The 25125-nt window shown below is 44.3% G+C and overlaps 1 protein-coding gene across 2 annotated transcripts in view; it reads left to right on the top strand.

Annotated features, from left to right (window-relative positions):
* The window catches only part of LOC140485594 (probable E3 ubiquitin-protein ligase HERC3), a 93127-nt gene extending 71484 nt beyond the window's left edge, over positions 1-21643 (top strand). For both annotated transcript variants that reach the window (XM_072583881.1, XM_072583882.1), the window contains exons 18-25: positions 872-1042; positions 2314-2457; positions 5937-6103; positions 9919-9985; positions 11496-11578; positions 12983-13166; positions 17528-17630; positions 18599-21643. In XM_072583881.1, the coding sequence (XP_072439982.1) occupies positions 872-1042; positions 2314-2457; positions 5937-6103; positions 9919-9985; positions 11496-11578; positions 12983-13166; positions 17528-17630; positions 18599-18807 (1128 nt within the window). In that variant the 3' untranslated portion in view covers positions 18808-21643. The remainder of the gene's footprint in view (positions 1-871; positions 1043-2313; positions 2458-5936; positions 6104-9918; positions 9986-11495; positions 11579-12982; positions 13167-17527; positions 17631-18598) is intronic.
* The last annotated feature ends 3482 nt before the right edge of the window (positions 21644-25125 follow it).

Here is a 25125-nt window from a genome sequence, read left to right as displayed (position 1 = left end):
AAGGAACAACATTCAGATTCTAGTCAGGCCGGCGAGTGATATGGAAGTGGGGGGGTGGGGTGTGCGGGTGGTGATGTTTCTGCTGCCCTTTTAGATCAGAGTGGTCATGAATTTGGAAGGTGCTGCCAATGGAGAGGAGGGCATTCTTGGAGAAACTCAGGGTTATCGGGCTGGGGGAGTTTACAAAGATAAGTAGAGGGCTGGGAAGGATTTGAAGATGAGTCATTTTGGTGTTCAGTACTGGAGTCAATGTAGATGAGTGAGCACAGAGTTGATTGTTGAACAGGGCTGGGGTATGAGTGGGGAAATGCAGAGCACAGTTAAAGAGGGAATTCCCAATTGGCTGCAGACAACAGAGTGAAGTGTGTGTGATACATAACTGGGTAATATACATGATTTGAAGATGCCGGTGTTGGACTGGGGTGTACAAAGTTAAAAATCTCACAACACCAGGTTATAATCCAACAGGCTTATTTGGAAGCACTAGCTTTCGGAGCGCTGTTCCTTCATCAGGTGGTTGTGGAGGACACAATTGTAAGACACAGAATTTATAGAAAAAGTTTACAGTGTGATGTAACTGAAATTATACATTGAAAAAGACCTGGATTGTTTGTGGAGTCTTTCATCTGTTCGAATACCATGATAGTTTCACTACTTTCATGTGTAAATCACAAAACTTATTTTTAAAAAGTCACATCCTCAGATTAACTGTAACTGTTGGTGTTAGCTAGACAATATTGTCCAGCAAACATAACCTGGTGTTGTGTGATTTTTAACAGGGTAATATACAGTTGTGGGACTTAAAGGAGTGTTAAGATTTTAATGGAGATTCTTTCAAATGGTGATGCTGCTCTGTGGTCCTGTTAAACAGATAGCGGTGAACAGGACCAGCCTGGAGAACATCTTTATGCTTCTCACCCTGGGCCCTTTCCTGACCAGTAGCCCCTTCCTGGTTTTGCATGTTCAGCGGAGTAATCTGGTCAGTGATGCCTTGAGGGAGCTCAGCATTCATTCAGATGTTGACTTGAAAAAACCTTTGAAGGTAAGAGGATCAGGACTGTTAGATCTGGCAGCTTGACTCAGCTTGTTGAATATTAAATTATAATTGAATAATCTGGGTACAGGCAGTATGTGGGCCTTTGCCCCCTTCAAATCCAGATGCTGGACTTGATCAGTGGCCCCTAATGACAGAACATTGTAGATTCAACTCAGTCCAGGTCACAATCCCTTATGACCTGGACTGAGATTGGCTCAGCTACAATATCTCACCAATTCATGTTATAGCAAGGTGGACATGCAAAAGAGCAATTAGGATCCGACTCCCTTCACTCAGTACAGCTCATCTTTGTATAGATAAATACCAAAAAAAACACCAAATTCCTGAATTTAAAGACTACTTTATTTAGGATTGTGGTCTAAAACATGGGAAGAAAATACTGCTTCATGCCAAGAAAACTGTGGAAAGTGATGTTGCAGTTGTAAAATAAAGTTACTGGAACCTATAGATATAGCACACAAAGTTGTCTTATTCAAGTAGTGGGGAGGGGAATGCCAGAAACAGCGTGTGTATGTGTGTGCATGTGTAAATTTGTGTATGAGTATGTGGTGTGTGTGTTTTGTGTGTCTGTGTAATGTTTGGATCTGGTGTATGTTTGTGTATGTCACTTACATGATGGTCCCATATGTGGACAATAGGGGCAAAAGCATCAAGTCGGCAAAGATCATCTCAATCTCTCTCTCTCGCTCATGCGCTCTTTCTTTTTTTTTCTGTCTCTGTCGTGCGCTCTCACTCTCTGTCACACTCCCTCTCTCCCGTTAGAAATAGCAGCGAATCCCCCAACAGCTGTTCCCACTCAGCATTTCCCTATAATCCACACTTTATGCAAGTTTCCTGTTGAAAGGAAAAGGGGAAAAGAAATTTCTCTCTCCACAGCCACTGCCAGCATCTGCTGAGTTTCTCCAGCACTATGTTTGTTTCAGATTTCCAACATCTGCAGCATTGTATTTTTTTTTCCCTGTCTGCCTGTATTCTGTTTCTTTCTGTTCAAAGACCATCACAGCTGATGCATTTTTCAGTTGCCCAGAAGAGCTAGCCAATCATTTATTGTTTCTTATTTGGGGTTTGTGGAACATCCTTCCTGCTTGCCTTTTCACCAAACCTGTGAGGAGAGAGAATGCATTTTTTTTTGTTTATTCTTTGTTCTTTGTTATATTCTTTGTTAAAGATAATTTCTGTCTCCAAGCCCATTGTGGGATCAGGATTGGTATGGAAACTGAGCTTGGTTTGATTTCGCTGACTTGTTCCTGGTACAGGTGGTGTTCCTGGGTGAGGAGGCTGTGGACGATGGAGGTGTGACAAAGGAATTCTTCCTGCTGTTGCTAAAGGAGCTGCTGGATCCTAAATACGGGATGTTCACATACTACGAGCAGTCTAGGCTTTTGTGGTTTTCAGAAAAAGTGAGTGACCCTTTCGCTGGTTGTGCCAATCCTGACCAGCCCATCTTTATTCTCCTATAATCTAAAGTAGTTCTTGCTGAGAGTGTGGGATCACAATTAAGGAAGAATTTACCCACAAGAATCAACAGCATTGACAAAGGCCCCAAACTTCAGGATATTTATATTCAAATATAAAAGTTAAGGGATTTCTATGAAACCATGTAAATGTGCCTTAAACCTATTGCCTGCTAGAATTCCCATTGTACCATGGAGATGTGTTCCCATTCTGTTTAAAAAATTCTGGTATAGTATCGATAATTTTGTATCATTAGCTCACATTTTTTCAGAACTGAGTTGTGTGTATTCCAGGCTGTTTCATGTAGGGTCCTTATTGCCAGCAGAGAGGAAATTTTCACACCACACGTTGCTTGAATTGAGATCGTTCAACATTTTAATTAGTAACAAATCTAAAAAAACAAAAAACTTATTAATGCACTTCATTCCTTACAATTCTCCCAAAGTGAGCTACAGGGAGAAGCTGAATAGGCTGGGGCTATTTTCCTGGAGCATCAGAGGCTGAGGGGTGACGTTATAAAGGTTTATAAAATCATGAGTGGCATGGATAGGGTAAATAGGCAAAGTCTTTTACCTGGGGTGGGGGGAGTCCAGAACTAGAGGACATAGGTTTAGGGTGAGAGGGAAAAAACTTAAAAGGGATCCAAGGAGCAACGTTTTCACACAGAAGGTGGTATGTGTACGAAGTGAGCTCCCAGAAGAATTTGTGGAGGCTGGTACTATAACAACATTCAAAAGACATCTGGATGCGTATGTGAATAGGAAGGTTTTGGAGGGATATGAGCCAAGCGCTGGCAAATGGGACTAGATTAATTTAGGGTTTCTGGTTGGCATGGATGAGTTGGACTGAAGGGTCTGTTTCTGTGTTGTACGTCTCTATGACAATTTCAAATGAGATTTCAGCATCTCTCTTGCCCTTCTGATTCTAATCAATGTTGCAACAAGAGTAGGCCATTCCTTCCTGTTCTGCCACTTGGTGACCACATGGTTGATCTGTATCTTAATTCCATCTATTCATTGTAACCCTTGATGCCTACACCTGACAGGAATCTATCAAACTTAGTTTGACTCCTCCTCCTCCATAGTATTTGGGGTGAGAAATACAGATGTTCCATGTGGAACCTTATCAAAGGCTTTATTTCAGTAAAGCTTTTGATAATGTTCCACATGGAAGGCTGTTGGAGAAAATGCAGAGGCATGGGATTGAGGGTGATTTAGCAGTTTGGATTAGAAACTGGCTTTCTGAAAGAAGGCAGCGAGTGGTGGTTGATGGAAATATTCAGCCTGGAGTCCGGTTACTAGTGGTGTGCCACAAGGATCTGTTTTTGGGACCACTGCTGTTTGTCATTTTATTAAACGACTTAGACGCAGGCACAGGTGGATGGGTTAGTAAGTTTGCAGATGACGCTAAAGTTGGTGGAGTAGTGGACAGTGTGGAAGAATGTTACAGGTTGCAGGGGGACTTGGATAAACTGCAGAATTGGGCTGAGAGATGGCAGATGGAGTTCAGTGCAGCTAAATGTGAGGTGATTCACTTTGGAAAGAATACAAGGAAGGCAGAGTACTGAGTCAATGGAATGTGCAGAGGGATCTTGGTGACCATGTACATAGATCACTGAAAGTTGCCACCCAGGTTGATAGTGCTGTTAAGAAGGCATACGGTGTATTAGGTTTCATTGGTAGAGGGATTGAGTTCCGAGCCACAATGTAATGCTGCAACTATACAAAACGCTGGTGCGGCCACACTTGGAATATTGTATACAGTACTGGTCGCCTCATTACAGGAAGGATGTGGAGGCATTGGGAAAGGTGCAGAGGAGATTTACCAGGCTGTTGCCTGGTCTGGAGGGAAGCTATTATGAGGAAAGGGTCTGTTCTCATTGGAAAGAAGAAGGCTAAGAGGGGATTTAATAGACATACAAGATGATCAGAGGATTAGATAGGGTAGACAGTCAACTTGTACAAGGGAGCATAACTACAAATTGAGGGGTGATAGATCAGAGGCAGGTTCTTTACTCAGAGAGTGGTAAGGGTGGGGAATGCCCTGCCTGCCAATATAGTTAAATCAGCCACATTAGGGAGATTTAAACAATCCTTGGATAAGCACATGGATGATGATGATGGGATAGTGTAGGAGGATGAGCTGAGAATAGTTCACAGGTCGATGTAACATTGAGGGATGAAGGGTCTGCTTTGCGCTGTATTGTTCTATGTTCTGTGTCAACTGCAGACCCTCACGGAAGCCAATGTGATAAATTTAATCAGTTTTGATAGAAACCATGCTTTTTAGTTAGATCTTTCAGTCAGGCCAATGATTTGATTTGCTGCATAATTAATAGGCATTCAGTTCCACACGTACCTGTGTCCTCAAAGCCAACGTAGGAAGATGGTGTTGGCAGAGCCTGTTGGTGGAGTTGTATTTGGGTCACAACTTGTATGGCGCAGGAGCGGGGGAGCAGTGTCATTGACCTGAAACGTAAACTGTTTCTATCCACAGAGGCTTCCTGATCTGCTGTGTGTTTCCAACCTTTTCTGTACTGTTTTTGTTTTTTATTTCTTGAATTGCCCCGAGTATAAATTGGGTCATACAGTACAGTTCATACTTTGTGAATGGGGTACTGTCCGGTGTTCATGGTGTGAGAGCGTGAGTGAATTGCTAAGATCCAGTGTCAAGGATATGATGCTTTTTATCCCTGCATGGGTGATGTGGGTGCCCCTGTTGAGGCCAGTATTTGTTGCCCATCCATTTCCCAGGGGAGGGAACAGTCAACTATGTGTAGGTACATTTGGCAGATTTCCATCTCAAAAGGATATTAGGAAATCCGATGGGATTTTTCAAACAATCAATGATGATTTTATGACTAACTTGCTGTTTCTAAGTTAAATCCCACGTGGTGAGACTTTAGCCCATGCTCCCACATGGATTTCCAAATGATTACTCCAGTGACATTACCATAGTCTCCCATTAAGTTAATGTGTGTATTGGTTTGTGGGAAGGCATTTCTCTAACTGTGCTGCGCATGCCTTTGTCCCTGGTCTTTAGATTAGATTAGATTACTTACAGTGTGGAAACAGGCCCTTCGGCCCAACAAGTCCACCCAACCCGCCGAAGCGCAACCCACTCAGACCCATTCCCCTACATTTACCCCTTCACCTAACACTACAAGCAATTTAGCATGGCCAATTCACCTAACCTGCACATTTTTGGATTGTGGGAGGAAACCGGAGCACCCGGAGGGAACCCACACAGACACTGGGAGAATGTGCAACCTCCACAGAGAGAGTCGCCTGAGGTAGGAATTGAACCCGGGTCTCTGGCGCAGTGAGGCAGCAGTGCTAACCACTATGCCACCGTGCTGTCTTATGTGTCATAGGTGAATTTGTGGGGTGTTTGACCTAAATCTCTTTCTCTGTCAACCCCCCAGACGTTTGTGGAGTTGAACTGGTTCCACCTGATTGGGATCCTGTGTGGCCTGGCCATCTATAACTTCACCGTGGTGGACTTGCACTTCCCCCTTGTGCTGTACAAAAAGTTGCTGAGTGTGAAACCCACTCTGGAGGACCTGAAAGAACTTTCTCCCACTGAGGGCAGGTGAGTGTCTGAATTGATAGGATATTTTAAAAGAATAACTTCTTCAGGAGGAGATGGTGAGATATTAGATCACAGAGTCATAGAGACATACAGCACAGAAACAGACCCTTTGGTCCAACTCGTCCATGCCGACCAGAAATCCTAACCTGATCTAGTCCCATTTGTCAGCACTTGGCCCATATCCCTCTAAACCCTTCCTATTCAAATATCCATCCAGATGCCTTTTAAATGCTGTAATTGTACCAGCCTCGACCACTTCCTCTGGCCATACATGGCAGCTCATTCCATACATGCACCAGCCTCTGTGTGAAAAAGATGCCCCTTACGTCTCTTATATCTTCCCCTCTCACCCTAAACCTATGTTCTCTAGTTCTGGCTCCCCCATTACAGTGAAAATACTTTGTCTATTTATCCTATCCATATAAAGTCACCCCTCAGCCTCCGATGCTCCACATTGGCATGTAGGTATATCCCCAGTGAACCACGATGATGATGCCTGGTACAGAGGGATTGTCTTATAAGACATAATATGAAGAAGCAGAATTAGGCCAATTGGCCCATCAAATCTGCCCCGCCATTTGATCATGTTTAATGTTTTTCAACTGCATTCTCCTGTCTGCTCTCCATAATCCTTGATTCCCTTATTAAATCAAAGACCTATCTATCTCTGTCTTAAAGACACTCAATGAGTTGGCCTCTGTGGTAATGAGTTTCACAGACTCACCACCCTTTGACTGAAGAACTTCCTCCACACCTCAGTTCTAAAAGGTCGTGCCTTCTCTCTGAGACTCTGTCCTTGGGTCCTTGTCTCTCACACCGGTAGAAACACCTTCTCTACATCCACTCTATTCAGACCCTCTTAGTATTCTGTAAGTTTCAATGAGAATCCCTCTTCAAACTTCTAAATTCCATTGAGTACAGACCAAGAGCTCCTCATATGACAAGCCCTTCAATGCCAGGATCACTCTTCTAAACTTCCTCTTGAACCTTTCCAACATCAACACATCCTTCCTTAGATGTGGTCTATTCAGATCCTTATACAGCCTCAGCAGTCCATCCCTGCACTTGTATCCTTGACCTCTCGAAACAATTGCTAACATTCCATTTGCCTTCCTGACTGCCGACTGAACTTGCAGGGTAGCCTTAAGAGAATCCTGAACGAGGACTCCCAAGTTTGCTTTGTGCTTCAGATTTCCAAAGCATTTCTCCACTTAGAAAACAGACTTCTGAGCAAAGCCTAAGCAGGTTGGGACTCTTGGAGTTTAGAAGAATGCAAATGTGATCTCATCGAAACATAAAGCATTCTTAAGGGGCTTGACAGGGTAAATGCTGAGAGGATAGTTTCCCCTATTGGGAGGTTCTAAGGCTAGAGGGCAGTCTCAAGACAAAGGGGCACCAATTTAAGACTGAGTTGAGGAGGGATTTCTCCCTCAGAAGGCTGTGAGGTTTTGGAACTTGTTGTCACAGAGAGCTGTGGAGGCAGAGACCTTGGGTATAACTAAGGCTGAGAGAGAGATTCTTGATCAGTCGGGGAATCAGGGATTATGGGGAAAGGGCAGGAAAGTGGATATAAGGAATGCTGGATCAGCCCATATCCTATTGAATTACTGAGCAGACTTGAGGGGCCATCAGGGCGGCACGGTGGCTCAGTGGTTACCTCAGCACCAGGAACCCGGGTTCGATTCCTGCCTCGGGTGACCGTCTGTGTGGAGCCCGCACACCCTCCCCGTGTCTGCGCGAGTCTCCGGGTACTCCACTTTCTCCCACAATCCAAAGATGTGCAGGTCAGGTGAATCGGCCATGTTCAATTGCCCATAGTGTTAGGTGCTTTAGTCAGGGTAAATGTAGAGGGTAGGAGAATGGGTCTAGGTGCGCCACCCCCCAGAGGGTTGGTGTGGACCTGTTGGGCCAAATGGCCCGTTTCCACACTGTAGATAATTGAAACACCTAAACATACGGCCTATTTCTGACAGTTATGGTCTTATCTTTACATCTGGCCTTATAATGGAACCCAATGTCATTAATGAAGCAATTGAAGATGGTTGGGCCTAGGACACTTCCCTACAGTACTCCTTCAGAGATATCTTGGTGCTGCGAAGATCTCCAAAAATCACAACTACCTTCCTCATCTTTGCCATGGCAATTGATCAGAACTCCAAATGATTTGCAGACATATTGAACTTTTAAGCATTACATAGTGCTTCAAAACAAAAGAGCAGTGTGGAAAAGTCAGTGTGGGTTACACTGAGTTCCAAGAAATCTCTCACTTGAAGTGTCAAAGGAACTTCAGACACCAATACGTCAAAGGGAGAACTGTCATTGAAATCCTACACTGTGGTCTCTCGTGATCACAGAGATAATTTAAAAAAATGTCAATTGGTCAATCTAACTGTATTCAAAAGCAGAAATTGCTGGAGGAACTCAGCAGGTCTGGCAGTATCCGTGGGAAGAAAGCAGAGTTAATGTTTTGCATTTGGTGACTGTCCATCAGAACTGTTAGTAACTGGGAGGAAGGGAGGTAATGGCCAAGTAGTATTATCACTGCGCTGTTAATGGCCCCGTCGACCATGATAGTGGGGAATCCTCCATGGAGGGAAAAGTTGGTCATGTTGAATATGTCCCCACCATGGAAGGTGACATCAGCCCAGGTGCGACAGAGAAACTGGGAATGGAATAGAGTCTTTACAGGAAGCAGGGTGTGAGGATGTATAGTCAAGGGAACTGTGGAAGTCAATGGGTTTGCAGTGGATATCGGTGACCAGCCTATCCCCAGAAATGGAAACAATGCCGAGGAAGGGAAGGGAGGAGTCTGAGATGGACCATGTGAAGGTGAGAGCAGGTTGGAAATCGGAAACAAAATTTAAAAATGTTTCCAGTCCCAGACGAGAGGGGGAAGATGTAATCAATGTACCAGAGCAAACATTGTGGGTGGGTCCCGAGCGAGAATGTTCCGCATGCTCCACAAAGAGACAGGCATAACTGTGGCCCATATGGCAGCTGGGGTCCATGAGCTCGGTCAGGCGGAGAAGTATACTGGAGGATGGGGAAGGTTCAGACCTCCTTTTCAAGATGTGGAGAGCTCTGAGACCATCCTGATGGGGGATGGACATATAAAGGGAGTACACACCCATGGTGAAGTGGAGGCAGCTGGAGTCCATGAATTGACTGTATTACAGGCCTTCGAGAATATTAGATCTCGGCCTAGTACCTGAGGATAGTAAAGAAGCTGACTGATATCCGTCATTAGTGGGATCATTGCGAACTCTTTACCCCATCCACTTGGGTGGGGTTGTTTGACAGCATGACAGTTTGGGATTGAGTGCAGGGCTTATGTCAATTATATCGATATAAACTACTTTGGACTTTTTTTTTTGTTAAAGAGAAGGCTGAGATAAGTTTTGATAGAGGTAATAATCATTAAGGAAGGGTCTGGACAAAATAAATGAGGGGGATACTTTTCTCCATTTCTGAAAGACTGAAAATGAGAAGGCACAGATTTAAAATCATTGTTTTAAAAAAAACAAAGTTGACAGGGATGTTTTTTTCTCTCTGCCAGTTGAGTAGTTCAGGTCTGGTGCGCACAGCCTCCTGAGTGTGATTGAGATGTCTTCAGTGAAGACATTCAATGGAGAATTGGACTATTAATTGCAAAGGAAATGTGTGGAACTACAGGGAGCAGGCTGGAGAATGATATGCCTTAAGGGGTTCATTTAGAGAGCTGGATCAGACGTGATGGGCCGAATATCCTCTTCCAGCACTGTAGCAATTTCATGATTACTTAAATTGCCTGACTGGGACATTTTGCTTCTTTTAAGGAGCCTGCAGGATTTGCTGGATTACCCCGATGACAATGTTGAAGAAACGTTCTGCCTCAATTTTGCGGTAAGGGCCATTCTGCCTGAGCTCTACGGAAATACACCTGCCATTCACCTTATCCAAACCCCTAATGATTGTATAAACCTCTGTAAGATCAACTTCCTACGCTCCAATGAAATAAAGTTGTTGGAGGAAGATGGATGCAGCTGTGATTTCCAGTGAATCAGCCTGTGTTTACAGGTAGTGACGAAGGTGTATGGCATGTTTGCCCTTATTGGCCAGGGAATTGAGTACAAGAGTTAAGATATCATATTACACCTTTTGTAAGACTTTGGTTAGTCCACATTTAGTACTGTATTCAATTCTGATCACCACAATGCAGGAAGGATGTGGAGGCTTTGGAGAGGGTGCAGAAGAGATTTACCAGGATACTGCCTGGATTAGAGGGAATGAGCTATAAGGAGAAGCGAGAAAAAAAACTCTGGGTTGTTTTCTCTGGAGCGGCGGAGGCTGTAAGGAGATGTGATAGAAGTCTATACAATTATGAGATGCATAGATAGGGTTAACGGTCAGAATCTTTTTCCCAGCGTTGAACTGTCTAAAAGTAGGGGGCTTCCATTTAAGGTGAGAGAGGGAAAGTTCAAAGAAGATGTCAGGGTGGGGGGGGGGCAAGTGTTTTACACCGAGAGTGGTATGGAGTGTGGAACACGATGCCAGGGGTGGTGGTGAAGGCAGATACAATAGGGGCATTTAAGAAACTTTTAGATAAGCACATGAATGTGCAAGGCATGGAGGGCGAGGGACCAAGGGCAGGCAGAAGGGGTTACTTTAATATGGTGACATGTTTGGCACGACATCCTGGACTGAAGGGTGAAATCCTGTGCTGTACAGTTCTATGTTCTGTGTTCTATAGCATTGCATTCTAGCCTCAGCATGTCTGAAGGCATATCATTGACAATTAATTAGTCCCGTCACAGTTGCAGTAAAGGCTAACTTGACATTACTTTACCCAAGCTATGAGGCTTTTCTATGACATGGTTGTGCGCCATTTTCCTTTGCCTGATCCATTTTTCAGGCGTTCGGCTGGTAAATGTTTGGGAGTGATTTATGCCACGCCTGAATAGAGAGCATGAAGCTGGAGGTCCCAAACAGCATGACGACAGAGAGCAGCAGTTTCTGAAGGGGCCAGGCTCTAGGTGGTTTCAGACATCATTTATTCATTGTTTTGAGGCTGCTATAATCAGGGGAGATTGAGAGTGAACGCGGGAGCCTTTTAACTGCAACCAACGTCCTGTTCACGGCCTCCCACCTGATGTACTTGCGCAGTTACCCAAGTGGATGTGGACTGTCCACCTAAGTACCCAGCTCCCTGTCAAGCGGGCAATAACTGAGTGTCTGTTTGATCCACTGAACTGAGACAGCAGTGTAGGAGCAGGAGGGAGCAGACCACCCGCTTTTCATTCTGCTTCCCTCACACTGCCACAATCTGTTTTTAAATACAAAAAAATCCACCTTGTGATTCTCAGCCCTGATTTTAATTCCTTGCTTCTCTCTTTGTCCCTGTTGAAATGAACAGATTCTTCGAGAAAACTATGGACTCTCAGAGCTCCACGAACTGGTCCCTGGAGGTAAGAGCCTGCCTGTGAAGAAAGACAACAGGTAAGTAGCTAACCTGCAACCTCTCTCTTCAGTAGAAAAAAATGAAGCATTACGGAAGAGTCCTTGGGAGGAATGAACTGTACTTTGAAATTAGAACTTAAGGGATTACATTTGGTAGAGATGGATGAATTTTTATTTTGCCTGAAACTACTGGGCTTAAAAGCTATCCAGGTTTTTTCCAAAATATTTCATTGCACAATGCTTCCACGTGTGGAATTGCAATTGCAGAGTTGTAAATAGAGAATACCATCAATAAATCCAATAAGGAATTGGGGGAAAAGCTGTTTACTTGGAATGCTTACAGCATTCAACTTGTTACTGTGTGCAGTCGTTAATGTGAATCATATTATCGATACATTTAAAGGGAAGTTTGATAAGTTTATTTGTGAGGAACGAAGAGACACTGAAGAAGACGCACACCAACCGGAAAAACCTACTGGTACAATTATAACATTTAAAAGGCATTTGGATGGGTGTATGAATAGGAATGGTTTAGAGGGATATGGTCCAAATGCTGGCAAATGGGACTAAATTAATTTAGGATATCTGGGCGGCATGGACAAGTTGGACCGAAGGGTCTGTTTCTGTACTGTACATCTTTGACTCTATGACCAGCAGTTTGAGCTGAGCGTATCATTCAGCCTGACCCTCCCATCCAGTGTTAAGGGAGTGCTGTGCTGTTGCAGGTACTGCCTTTTGGTTGAGACTTTAAAACCAAGGCCCCCATCTGCACTCAAGGGTAGAATTGGCAATACTTAAAGGAGGATTTGGAGAGTTGTCTAGGTACCCTGGCCAATGTTTATGCTCCATCACCACATGCAACACATTATCAGGGCATCAGCTTCTGGATGCTTATGGGATCTTGCTGTGTAGGCAATGACTGCTGGGTTTCAACAGTGTCTACACGTTAAAACACCGGCATGGCAATAAAGTACTTAGCGATGTCTCTGAGTTTCAGAAGTTGCGATCTCAAAGCAAGCTGTTCCGTCCTCTGACAGTGCTGCACCCTCCACCCCTGGATGTTTTAATGATTAATAACCTAAGTAACAAGCTCAAACTCTGGAAAGCTGCAACATTCTGACTCTGGTGGAAGAGTTTACCTGTTCAATTCTCTCAGGTCAGGGTGCACACATTGGCCTTCTGAAATATGATTGTTGCTACGAAAAGATTATTTATCATACCCCATTCTGTGGCACAGTTGGACACAGTAAGTTCACCCTTATACTTTTTTGCTTATTGTCTTTATTCCAAAACAGTGTTGAAATGCTGAAAGAGCAATTGCAGGATTTAAAAGTTGATTTGAATGTAGTTAAATATGCTTAGCCTATTGGGCTGTGTGGGAAGGAAATAATCACTGTTAAGTTTCCCTTGAAGTCTTCATGGTCATTCTGTGTTGCTTTTCAGGAAGGAATTTGTCCAAGCTTATGTGGACTACATCTTCAATAACTCTGTCCAGGAACTCTTCTCAGCTTTCTCCTGTGGCTTCCTAAAGGTTTGTGGAGGGAAGGTGCTTCAGCTTTTCCAGCCCAGTGAGCTGATGGCCATGGTGGTAGGGAACACCAGTTACAACTGGAAGGAGTTAGAAATGGTAAGACCCCTCCTGAGCCAATCTGCTCATCGGCTCCTAACCCTGGCCTCTTTGTTCTCCTGTAAGATCTCCTGATCAATAATAGCAACAAGATGATGATGTACATTCACCTGATTGGCTAAAGTCAGAAGTCACACAACACCAGGTTCTAGTCCAACAGGTTTATTTGCAATCACAAGCTTTTGGAGCGTTGCTCCTTTGTCGGGTGAAGTGGTTATAGACTTTGAAGGTGACAGTAATGATCTGTTGATAAGCCTCCTACAGACTGGGGGCCCCCAGCATAGGGCGATCCCTGCAATGTGGCAATCCTCGCAATGTAGTGTATCCGAGGAGGAGAGTAGAGAGAGATGCTGAAAATGCTGGAGAAAATCAACAGGTCTGGCAGCATCTGTGGTGAGAGAAACAGAGTTAACATGTCAAGTCTGGTATGACGTCTTCAGAACATATTGCACTCGATGTTTTCTTTGTTTCTCTTTCCACAGATGCTCCCAGACCTGCTGAGTTTCTCCAGCATCCACAGTCTTTTCCTTGGATTTTTTGAGATGAGTAGAGAGGTTTTTTATTTTTTGAGGGTGTTCTTAGGCACTTCAGTGGCTGTAAGTTATCGATGCTGGGGCAAAGAATGGCTGAAAGACCACAGGTGAGGGACAGAAAAGGTCTGAGGTTAGGAAGTCAGAGATATAGGAGGAGTATGGGAAGGCCAAGAAGTGGTTAAAATGTGAAGATGAGAACTTCAGGATGTTGGCAATTGATGGCCACAGTCAGAAGAAGGTTATGTGTGAATGGCACTTGGTGCCCGCTGGGCAAATCTAAATTGTGTCTGAAAGTGAAGAGCTAGTGTAAGGTTTCTCAATGACTTGATCACTGCCAGTATTCTGCAGTAAGTCATACTGTATGACTTGTGAACATGATACAGCATAAAACAGACTGCAAGAGGGCAGATCTTTATCCATGAAAAATCTGCACCAGGCATATACTATTTATGCCTGCCGGCCCTGCCGAGTTTCGCCATCCCTCCAGACCTTCACCTCACTGAGGACGAATGCTCAGTCCTCAGCAAAGGACTCCCCTTCATCCCCCTCTTTCCACGCATCAATGAATTTAATACACGCCGTGACGTCGAACACTACTTCCTCCGCTTCTGAGCTTACTTTCACAATCAGGACTCCCGCCCACCTTCTGAGGACCCCTTCGCCCACCTCCAACACAATCCATCCAGATGGACACCCCGCGCTGACCTATTACCTGCCCTCGACCTCTTCATTTCCAACTGCTGCCGGCATATTAACCGCTTCAACCTGTCTACCCCCCTTCCCCACTCCAACCTCTCACCCTCACAACGCACAGCCCTCCAATCCCAACCTCACCATCAAGCCAGCAGATAAAGAGGGCGCAGTGGTAGTCTGGCGCACTGACCTCTACACCACTGAAGCCAAACGCCAACTTGAGGACACCTCTTCCTATCGCCCCCTCGACCATGACCCCACCCCCCATCACAAAATCATCATCTCCCAGACCATGCAGATCCTCATCACCTCAGGAGATCTCCCACCCACAGCTTCCAACCTCATAGTCTGGGAACCCTGCACTTCCCGGTTCTACCTCCTTCCCAAGATCCACAAGCCTGACCACCCTGGCCGACCCATTGTCTCAGCATGCTCCTGCCCCACTCCTCATCTCTACCTACCTCGACATTGCCCTATCCCCCCTAGTCCAGGAACTCCCCACATACGTTCGAGACACCATCAACGCCCTCCACCTCCTCCAAGACTTCCATTTCCCTGGCCCCCAACGCCTCTTCTTCACCATGGATATTCAATCCCTCTACACCTCCAACCGTAACAAGGACAGAACGCCCCTGGTGCTCACCTGCCACTCTACCAACCTTCGCATAAACCAAATCATCCACCGACATTTTTGCCACCTCCAAAAAGACCCCAGGGATATATTTCCCTCCCCACCCCTTTCCGCCTTCTGCAAAGACCGTTCCCTCCGTGACTACCTGGTCAGGTCCACGCCCCCCTACAACCCGCCCTCCCACCCTGGCACCTTCCCTTGCCACCGCAGGAACTGCAAAACCTGCGCCCACATCTCCTCCCTCACCTCCATCCAAGGCCCTAAAGGATCCTTCTACATCCATCAAAGTTTTACTTGCACATCCACTAATATCATTAATTGTATCCGTTGCTTCCGATGTGGTCTCCTCTACATTGGGGAGACTGGATGCCTCCTAGCAGAGCGCTTTAGGGAACATCTCCAGGACACCCGCACCAATCAACCACACCGCCCCGTGGCCCAACATTTCAACTCCCCTCCCACTCTGCCGAGGACATGGAGATCCTGGGCCTCCTTCACTGCCGCTCCCTCACCACCAGACGCCTGGAGGGAGAACACCTCATCTTCCACCTCGGAACACTTCAACCCCAGGGCATCAATGTGGACTTCAACAATTTCCTCATTTCCCCTTCCCCCACCTCACCCTAGTTCCAAACTTCCAGCTCAGCACTGTCCCCCTGACTTGTCCTACCTATCTATCTTCTTTTCCACCTATCCACTCCACCCTCCCCCCGCCCCCGACCTATCACCTTCATCCCCTCCCCCACTCACCTATTGTACTCTATGCTACTTTCTCCCCATCCCCACCCTCCTCTAGCTTATCTCTCCACGCTTCAGGCTCACTGCCTTTATTCCTGATGAAGGGCTTTTGCCCGAAACGTCGATTTTACTGCTCCTCGGATGCTGCCTGAACTGCTGTGCTCTTCCAGCACCACTCTAATCCAGAATATTCTATCTACCCACTGGCCTTGAGTCTTTGGTAGTTGTTTTAGTCACTCGGTGAGACTAGAGATGTCATCCTGTGATCTATTTTGAATCTTTTAAAGAGCTGGACCTACCCACGTGATGATGAATCTGAATGCGATCATTCGAATGTGAGCAGGAGATGGCTCTTTGGCCCATTGATTGTGCTCCACTGTTCAACTAGATTGTGGCTGATGGTCTATGTTTTCCAGGACTACCCCGAATCCCTGGATATATCTCGAAATCGGTCTGTTTAATATGCAACAATTAGTTGCCAAATTAAGTTTCTTCTGCAATGTGATCAGTAAATGCAGGTTCTGCTGCATCTTCTGTAATGGTTACCCTACACTGTTCAAACTGCAGTTGCTCGACCTTTCATGAAATGTGTTTTAGAACCGTATTTACAACACATTCATATTTGAAGCATGATTGAGATTAAGTACATGTTCGTAAATATTTTGTATGGATTATTATAGAATTCTAGGCCACAGAAAGTGGTTGAGACCAAAACATTAGATGTCTTCAAGAAGGAGTTAGATGTGCAGTGGAACCTCAATTATCTGAGCGAGGGCCCGTCAGTATTTCGTTCGGATAATTGATGATTTGGATAACTGATTCAATGCCTCTCCTCTTGGGACTTTGAAGTTTCCTTTTTCCTCACTCTGCCTGCCTCGCTCCCTCTCGTTGTCTTAAAGTTTGTTTCCGAGCAGGCACAAACTTGTGTGTAAAGGACCTGCAGCATTGCTGAAGCCTCCACCACCACCCCCCACCCCCCACCCCCAAAATCATGTTCAATGGATTGACACAGTGCACTTGGTAAGTCAGCCCCTTCCCTCCTGGGGCAGCCGGACTGGACACCAACAGTAAGATTGCTGCTGCCTTTGGGAGTGAGTCTCAAAATAGCACACACACTTTCACAGCCACACATACAACATTTTAGTGCAACGTTTTAACAAGTTCCACCTTTACCCTGTACAGGAGAACGTTCAAGTGATTATCTGGGGAAGGGGGGTTTTGGGTACACCCCTGTGTAGAACGCCAGGGAAAGTGTGGGGAGAGAGGGCGGGAGGTCAGTCATTTGGAGAAGGTGCCTGGGTTCCCATCTATGTCCAGGACTGTTCTCAGCAGCATTTCAGTAAGCCAAATTCACTTTTAATTATTGTCAACAAAAGGTGCCATCAGTGTTGGAAACACCTGTTTGATGTAATGTTTTTATTTGGACTTTGAGATCATCTTCAGATAATCCAAAATTCGGATAATTGAGGTTCCTCTGTAGTTCTTAGGGCTAAAGGGGAAAATGGGAGCAGAATGTTCCGTTGGGTGGTCAGCCGTGATCATGCAGGCTTACAGGCTGAATGGTTTACTCCTGCTGCTATTTTCTGGTGTCAGTAGGAAATTTTAACCAGTAATAAATTCTGTAGTTTTGGCTTTTGATTGTCAGGTGTGATTGTGAATTTTGTGTGGGGTACGTCTGAATGTGAATACTTGTACCTGTGTAATGATTCTCAAACTGTGCAGTTTCTAATGCAAAGTTTTGTTTTATGAAATTGTGTTTTTACCAGAGCGCGATATACAAAGGGGATTACCATCCTGCACATCCTACAATAAAGATATTTTGGGAAGTATTCCACGAGTTTCCTTTGGAAAAGAAGAAGTTGTTTCTGTGTAAGCGTGGCTTCTTTTGTGTAAATGTTACCTTGTTGATGGTTAATGGCCTCCCAAACAAACGAACATTTTGGCTCAGGAGAGATGAGGACTCTGGGATTATCACCCCACTCTGTAACATGCAATGCTGTTCCAGATGGTGTATCTTATACCACATGTGAGTTCGGGGAGAGGGTGGTCACTGCAACCTTTGAGATGTGGCCATGAGTTTTGGATCCTCCCAGTGAGACAGAGGCTCAGGTTTTGGGTCATTGAGCTTTCAGCAAGTGATTTTTCTTTTAAATTTTGTTTCCCATTTGAAGAACATTTTATTCAAATCCATTGACTGTACACAACTCTGCTCCCTCAGTAAAATCTTCAGAAAGGTTTGATCAACAGGATCATGGTATTTCTGCCTTTCCTCCTCAGATTCCAGCCAGCAGATCTTCAAGATAGACCACACGGTGATTGTTATTGGGTCCCATGAGTCGTTGAATCATTGCAGAAGGTCAGATTGTGCTGGTTCTGGACACATTCCAGGAGTGGCCTCATTTCAAACTGGCATGGCAGATCTGCTGAGTCTGTGACTATGCTGGAGGGGCTGCTGAGTGAAGGCTTCAGATAGGGTTATCTTCCCTTGATGAAAAGGTCATCGACCTCAAAGGTTAACTCTTTCACGTTGTCAAACCTGTCAGCGTTTTCTTTTCTTTTTCTTTTTCACGTACAATTCAAATTCCTGCTGCCCTCAATACAATTTTGAAGCCATTCCCAAAGCATTTGCTTCATCCTTTCTGCCTGTTTTCAAACCTGATGCCACTTTGACCCTTCGATGTTAAATTAAACGGCTTCTTGATTTAATTTAATCTTGAGAAAAGGAAAAGCTAGGATCTGCTAGGCACCTGGGGGTCTGCTGTTCAGCCCCAGTTCAGGACCCACAGCACCAACGTATGGGGTACTCACCTCATCTTGTGTCTCCTTTCTCTCTGCAGTGTTTTTGACCGGAAGTGACCGCATTCCTATTTATGGGATGGCAAGCATTCGGATGACCATTCAGCCCACTGCTGGAGGAGAATGCTACCTGCCCGTGGCTCATACCTGTTACAACCTACTAGACCTCCCCAGATACTCCAATAAAGTGACACTGAGCATCAAACTCACTCAGGCTATCAATCACCACGAAGGCTTCAGCTTGGTATGAAACAAACCCTTTTGCTCTTGCCCTGGCAAGGGGATTTATTGATTTCTTTTTTTAATAAGCACTTTATTATTATTATTATTATTAGAGATTATTTTACAAAATACTGTCTCATTCCTTCTTGTCCTGAAAGATTATTTTACACAATAATCTGAGAGATGATTCTTTTGGCTGTAATTCCAAACTGCCGGGTACATTTTTAACTGAGTCACTGCTGTTGCTGCAGCTGCATTATTTTTTTAAAGCATTAAGTTTTTATTGGAAAGGTAACTAGTTTTAATTGGTGTTACATTAAAAGGGGGGATCGCTTGGCCCAGTTTGTCTGACCCTAGTGGGTCCTTTTTATTTTTCCTGAGTTTCAGTGATGATTCCTCTTGGAAACTTCTGAAACATCCATGACCAAAGAATGGCTGAGGAATTTGGCACTGCTGTAGCACCTGGTGCTGAGCAGAGAGGGAACATGTGCTCATGGCAAACTGAATTGGAATGGGGTGAGGTAGGGGGCTTCCACTTGTCAGTCACTGAGTACATTCAAGGTTGCCTTAGACAGATTTCGATGGATGAGTGAGTTGAGAGGCTGCTTCAGGCTACACTCGGCCATGTGCTGAAAGCAGGTGTGTGCTAGTTCCTTATTGTGGAAGCTGGAAACCTGAAACAGGTGCAGAGAATGCTGGAGAAACTCAGCAGGTTTGTCAGCATCTGCAGAGAGAGAGAGAGAGAGGAAAAAAAAGTTCATGTTTCGGGTCCAGTCTGACATTTTATCCCGAACTGAAAGCCGCTGGGAAATAGCGTTGACCGAGGAGGAGCGAGTGGAACAGTTTGCAAAGGGTGTGCAAAGCAACAAAGGGTATATCCATGGTACTATGTCACCCTCAGCAGCTGTTCCACTCATAACCTCCTCCTTACTCCGTCAGAAACATCAACAAAAATCATGAGGGCCATGGATAGGGTAAACAGACAAGGACTTTCCCCTGGGGTGGAGGAGTCCAGAACTAGAGGGCATAGGTTTAGGGTGAGAGGGGCAAGATTTAAAAGGGACTCAAGGGGTAACTTTTTCACAGAGGGTGGTGCATATATGGAAAGAGCTGCCAGAGGAAGTGGTGGAGGCTGTTCCATTACAGCATTTAAAAGGCATTTGGATGGGTATAGGAATGGTTTAGAGGGATATGGACCAAGTGTTGGCAATGGGACTAGAATAGGGGAGGATATCTGGTTGTCATGGACAAGTTGGACAGAAGCATCTTTTCTGTGCTGTACATGTCTGACTCAAAAACACCAATTTCCAGCAATTCTGGAAAAGTCATACTGGATTTGGAATTTTAATTCTCACTCTGTCTCCACAGATGCTGCCAGACCTGCTGAGTTTCTCCAGCACTTCCTGTTTGCATTTTATCGTTAGCCATTAGCATGCAGAGATAAGGGGCTTAACATCTGAGCCCCATATCCGACAAGATTCAGCTGCATAACCAGGGGCACAGGCTGATGCTGTGGGAACGTAGGTTCAAATCCTGTCGAGGCAGCTGGTGGATTTTAAGTTCAATCAATATTTAGGTTCAGACAGAGCTGATCCCTGTAAGGGTGAGAATGATGTCACTGAATGTTGTTCACCAAAGCCTTGTGGGGAAGGAAATCTGCCGTTCTTTATCTGCTTATCAGGCCTGTGTGTGATGCCAGAGTAAGGAAATGGATTCTGAATTGCCATCAGTTCACAGGCACCAGGCAGCATATTACCAGTGATGCTCTCGTGCCTTGAATGAATAAAGGAAAACCAGATCAGTCCACGACCATATAGAATGGCAGAGTTGGTTTAAAGGACCCTACATCTGCTCCTAATTCTTAGGACCATGTGTATGACCTCCACCCCAGGGCTGTTGCCACCTGCCTCCAGATGCCACCTCTCGCTGATTCTGCCCACTCACTGGAAATGCAAGGGCATCAATGTTTCTAAGTGTACCAAGTGCAAAATCAGTCTCTGGCAAAGAGACAAATTGGGTGCCCCTTCCACACAAAGTTTGATGAAAAGGCAACGCGGCCGGGTGCAGTCACAGGTGGTGGTTGAAGATCTGGTCCCAAGGACCAATTTCGCTCCCATCCTGAATTTACTGGACCCAAGATTCGTGGCTGTTGCTTTTATTTATTCCTGTGCTGTGTGGAAACCTTAACTGCATAGGAGCCCAAAGAGGTGTTTTTAAATGGTGAAACCTAGGCGTAATTAGAATACAATAATTCATGTAAATACGAAGTGGCTACCACCTAGTTGATGCTTTAAGAACAGGTGGTGAACTCTACTGCCTCAGAAGGAGGTGGAGGGGGGAAGGAAGGGTCATCAAATTATTTTTAAAGTTGCAAGTAGTTTTTTGTTAGGCAAGGAATTGAGGCTTATTGGGTAGATGGGAATGTCAAACCTGCAACAAATAGGTTGGCCATGAACTTAATGGTGGAGCAGGCTCAAATGGTTTGCTTCTGTTCCTAATTTGCACGTTCTTTCCAAGGGGTCTGTCGTAAGAATAATTTTGGATGAGCAACAAACGCTACCATTGCCAGCAATGCTCATGTGCAAAAACCTATTTTTTAAAAGAAGTTGGTTTCCAATGTGTCTAAATATTGTCTTACTGAAAGCTTTGTAAAATATTGTAACATGCTTGTACAAATCCCTAGTTTGAGAGAATGTGGGCAGAATTGTGATCAATTTTATCTTTTATTTTCATGAGTTGGAAGGTTTTGTTTCTTTTGATTTCTCATGTGAGACAAACCTCCAGGTTAAATTCAGCTGTCTTGTGTATGTTTCTTTTTGTATAATGACATTTTTGAACAGATAAATAAACAAATGAAGCCAAAAGTTGTGCTCATTTCTCATGTATTTTACTGTTTGGAGAATTTTAGGCAGGGGCAAAGTTAGAATGTACCTTCGACAATCATTGCAAAGTGATCTGATCTGACATGATTCTATTAGACCATATGACATAGGAGCAGTAGGCCAATCAGTAAATTGAGTCTGCTGTGTATTCAAGAGACCATGGCAGCACGGTGGCTCAAGAGTGAGCACTGCTGCTTGACAGAGCCAGGTTCAATTCCAGCCTCTGGCAACTGTTTGTGTGGAGTTTGCACATTCTCCCTGTGTCTGCGTGGTTTTCCTCCCAGTCCAAAGATGTACAGGTCAGGTGAATTGGCTGCGCTAAATTGCCCATAGTGTTCAGGAATGTGCCAGGTCGGTGCATTAAGTTAGGGGGAAATATAGAGTAATAGGGTAGGGAAATAGGTCTGCGTGGGTTACTCTTCGGAGGGTCAGTGTCGACATGTTGGGCCAAATGGTCTGTTTTCACACTATAAGGATTCTATGATCATGGCTGTTCAATAATCGTCAACTCCATTTTCTTGCCTGTTCCCCTGGTTCCTAGTTTAAAGTTCTTCATATTGTACTCATAGTAGCGTTTCTATGTCTACATTTAGAATCCAAAATATCTCATGTAAACATGTCACAGACATTACAGCCTTCTGCTTGGGATGGTGCTCTGGCAGTGCCCAGAGGGTGTAAATGCAGCATGGTGTTGAGCTATCTTACATACTGGAACCATTATCACTACAATAGGTGATAAGACATTAGAAATGAAGGTTTGTGTTAACAAGAAGACAACTCAAGTTTGTGATGAGGAGGGAAATATTCATTAGATACTTTTATTTTTGTCCCACTTCTTCCTGTACACCTCTGAAACCTGTGCCATAGTTAGGATTTATCAAAGAAAATAGGAGGACTTTGCGATGTGGATGCACACAATTCCAGAATGGTGAAGCAGGCTCGATGGGCCGAATGGTCTACTTTCTGTTCCTCTGTCTTAAGGTCCAAGCACGTGCTGGCTTTGGGTGTAGGGAATGGAAAATATTGCTAAATTTGTACAATAGGCAAAACAAAGATCCATGCAAATGGCTAGATTATCTTTGGATTCTGGTGTGACTCCACAGTTGAGCTGTCGTGAATTCTAAGCTGGCTTGCAGATCACTTGCTTTCCTGTAAAACGTTCTTTATACACAAATGACATGATGCGAGTATGTACAGCAAAAATATATTTTCTGTCATACAAAATACAATCACATTCATGTACAAAAATGTACACATTTGTTACTCCTTTTTGTGTAGTGTCCACATTCAAAGATAAATGTTAACACCAGCACAGTCTGCTTTTCTTCTTCTGACATTTTATTTTTCTTCCTGTAAACATTGATTTAATGCCAAGGGCCCAGAGAGTTTACATGTTTTGCAAGTTGTATCCAGACTTCTGTCCCACGCAAGAGTTATAAGGTATGCACCAAGGCATGCAGATCATGCCCGTGTACTAACTCGAGTCAGCGAGGTCAGGAGCTGGACCCTGGAAGGAGCAACAGAAGCATGCAGAGGCAATCAACAGCACAGCGTCTAGAGACAGAAGCGATCATGGTATGAGGAAACTCACAATTATATTTAGTACAGTTTAAATACCAGTGGGCACACCTGTGTCACTTTTGACTCAAATGTGCTGTGTTTGGCCCAGGGTTGAATTAGATTGTTGTGCAATAGCTTTGGCTTTTATTTTTAAAAGTACTGTAGTAGATACTAACTGAACCAAGGAGTGGATACAATTTGGCCTTCCCTTTCAAAGCCAAGTAGTCGGTCCCAGTTTATAACTTCCATTTCGTTAAAATTGCTGTCACAAGGAATTATAATTGAAACTGTTTTGTATAAATATATCATGTTGTAATTGTACCTCCACACCAATAGGGGCACTGTGAGGGAAGAGTAGTCACCATGATGAGTCAATGTAAATATGAACAGAAGTATTGGTTGACAGGAGGCACATAAAATGGAAAATTTTTAACAGTGCAGATATTGGTAATTAAAGCAGTCAACAACTACACAGGGTGTACGTGCACATGCACAAAGGCAGACCCTTAGGGAGCCTCCAGCCTATTACCCCATTCAACTGGAGCTCTGATCAGTTTCAATCCATCTGCCCTTTTCTCCACCCCCCCCCCCCCCCACCCCACCCCAACCCAACCCAACCCAATTCTCCTTGATAGCCTTCTGATCTCTGTTTTGGAGAATTTCATTTGAACAACAGTGGCATTTTTGAAGGTGGGTTGGGTAATTGGTAGAATTTCACGACTCACTATGAAATGTATTTTCCTATCCTGTTTGAAACTGCTGGACATGTTAAAATTGGCTAAGGCAAAATCCAGTGCATTCTAGAAGGATTTTTTTTTAAGTGCAAAAGACTTTTAAGTTCTCTAACAGAAGAATGCGGCATTCAGTAGGTCTAGCCAAGGAAATTACAGAACTCTCAACTTCAGCTTCTGTGAATTTTATGTTTCAATTCAGGTAGTCCTCAGGTCCTTTCTCAAATTTCCCTCCTCTCTTTAGTTTGGCAGCCTGCTTCAAAAGGACTGCTCTTTCCTGTATAACGTCCACCATGCCTTAGTACACTTTTGCTCAAAAGGCCACTTTGATGAAAGGCTGAGCTAAGCATTTGCAATGCTTTGTGCAAAACCCAGTCCTATCTCCTTAGCTGTGGCAATCTTTGGCTTCACTTTGTGTAGGTGGAATAAGTGGAAGAGGACTTTTAAAATCAAATTTTAAAACTCCAGCTGTCAAATGCATCAGCAGCCTTTTTTGTCATTGCCCCATCTCAAAGCTCCCTCTGCACCTTAAACACAGATTTCTGCTTTGATCAATAGAGCTCAATAAAGGCTGGGAGAGGTTGTGCACAATGAATTACAGGCTTTAAGAGGTGTGCATAAAAGCTCTTTCCACAACCTCCGAATGGAAATCTCTGCTGCTTCAATCATTCTCTTGTGGTGGTTCTTTACTGATGGTAAAGTTTTCAAAATTACTACTGCACGCAGGCTTTTCTATAAAGTTTGATGTATAGTCTCATCTTGCCACACAAAGCAGCTACGATTTTCGTAGCTTGCGCAGAACTCTGTGCAAGGTTGACACTGGATTCTTAAGATAACCTCAGATTTAAGGGCAGCTACTCCTCAGGAAGTAGAGGTCCAGGGGAGCTCAAGGATAAAAGTATATTGGGATATGCCAATATAATTCCGTACCTGTTTACAGGTAATCAAATCTAAACTCATTTCTGTTTTCATTAAAATTGCTGTGCAAACATCTATAATACAAACAGCCCTGACAAGCTTGCCATGCTATATGAGTACCATATGGGTGTATGTATGTGTATTCTTAGCAACATGCAGTTATATTGAGCATTATTAAAAGTAGGAAAATCATACAAGCAGCCCATATGTTCACATGCTCATGGCACAGACTGGAATTCTCATGTGGTAGGGGTA

This window comes from Chiloscyllium punctatum, chromosome 14 (assembly GCF_047496795.1).
Source record: "Chiloscyllium punctatum isolate Juve2018m chromosome 14, sChiPun1.3, whole genome shotgun sequence".
In the NCBI taxonomy this organism is placed as follows: Eukaryota; Metazoa; Chordata; class Chondrichthyes; order Orectolobiformes; family Hemiscylliidae; genus Chiloscyllium; species Chiloscyllium punctatum.
Note: the sequence above shows the minus strand (reverse complement) of the source record. Positions and strands in the feature narration are given on the sequence as shown.